Raw genomic sequence first — 1,030 nt, forward strand, 5'->3', positions numbered from 1 at the left:
CAGAGGGATGGACAGGTGTGTTTGCCACCCTGGGATGTGCCAGGGACCGAAAGCTTACCCCGTGTGCCTGTCCTGCCCTCCTTTCCACCAGTCGGAGACACTGGAGCTCTTTGGCTGGCTCAGCACCCCAGCCTGGACCAGCCCTCGGAGCCGAAGCACACCCCGTGCACCCAGAACAGCAGCTGTGGGGATGGGAAGGGCACGGGGCAGCATCACTCACCTATCCCGCTGTGAGGCCTCCCTATGTGCTGTAGGTTCAGTCCTTTGTTCATGTCTAAGAGCCCGTTCTTTGGCCAACTCCCCATGGCAAAGCTGTACGCCTGGAAGAGAGAAGCAGAGGGTCAGACGGGTGCCCAGCCCATGTGCCACCATGTCTTGTCCTCGCCCAGGTCCGGCTGCTCCTGGGGCTGGCGTGGGTCTGCGTTCACCGGGTTGAGCCGCTCTCCTGAAGCCCCCTGCACAAAGCACCCTCACCCCGGCCTGTCCCACCTGATGCTCCTCAGAGGTGGCCAGAGCCTCTGGTGGTGTCCTGCGCAGATGACAACCCTCACGAGGTTTGCTGGGCACTGTGCCAGACTGCCATCACTCAAGGCCACCTTCGCCGTGCTGGGGTGAGCCAGGGGATGCGACCTCATCCCACATTTCCCTGGGTTGCTCCAACATCATCCTCCCATTCCTTCTTCACCAAGGACGGGGTTGGCACCAGGAGTCAGGGAGGTTTGCCCATGCCCAGACTGATCTGACGGGCAGCCCCCTCCCCTCCGGCAAGCACAGCTCTCCCAGCCTCCCCTCTGCTTTCCATCCCCAGATCGCAGTTACCCTGGGGCTCTCCATCACTGGGAGACACCCCACTGGGAGCCAGCACTGCTCCCCCCACTGCACAGAGCCCGCGGCCTGGCCAGAGGGACCCTGCTCCACCCCTGACGCGCTCCCTGGCAGTGCTTCCAGCAGCAGCGAGGCAGCCGGGAGCCCGAGCAGCACAAAACCCCACCGGCCACCGCCAACATGGACGCAGCCAGGCCTCCGTCAC

The 1,030-nt window shown here is 64.1% G+C and overlaps 1 protein-coding gene across 1 annotated transcript in view; it reads right to left on the bottom strand.

Annotated features, from left to right (window-relative positions):
• Positions 1-220: 220 nt before the first annotated feature.
• The window catches only part of ERI3 (ERI1 exoribonuclease family member 3), a gene marked incomplete at its 3' end in the record, with an annotated part of 85,910 nt that continues 85,100 nt past the window's right edge, over positions 221-1,030 (bottom strand). Inside the window, exon 6 of the mRNA XM_010154940.1 lies at positions 221-320. Coding sequence (XP_010153242.1) covers positions 221-320 — 100 coding nt within the window. The remainder of the gene's footprint in view (positions 321-1,030) is intronic.

The sequence above is a fragment of the Eurypyga helias genome, unplaced genomic scaffold (assembly GCF_000690775.1).
Source record: "Eurypyga helias isolate BGI_N326 unplaced genomic scaffold, ASM69077v1 scaffold22407, whole genome shotgun sequence".
Taxonomy (NCBI): Eukaryota; Metazoa; Chordata; class Aves; order Eurypygiformes; family Eurypygidae; genus Eurypyga; species Eurypyga helias.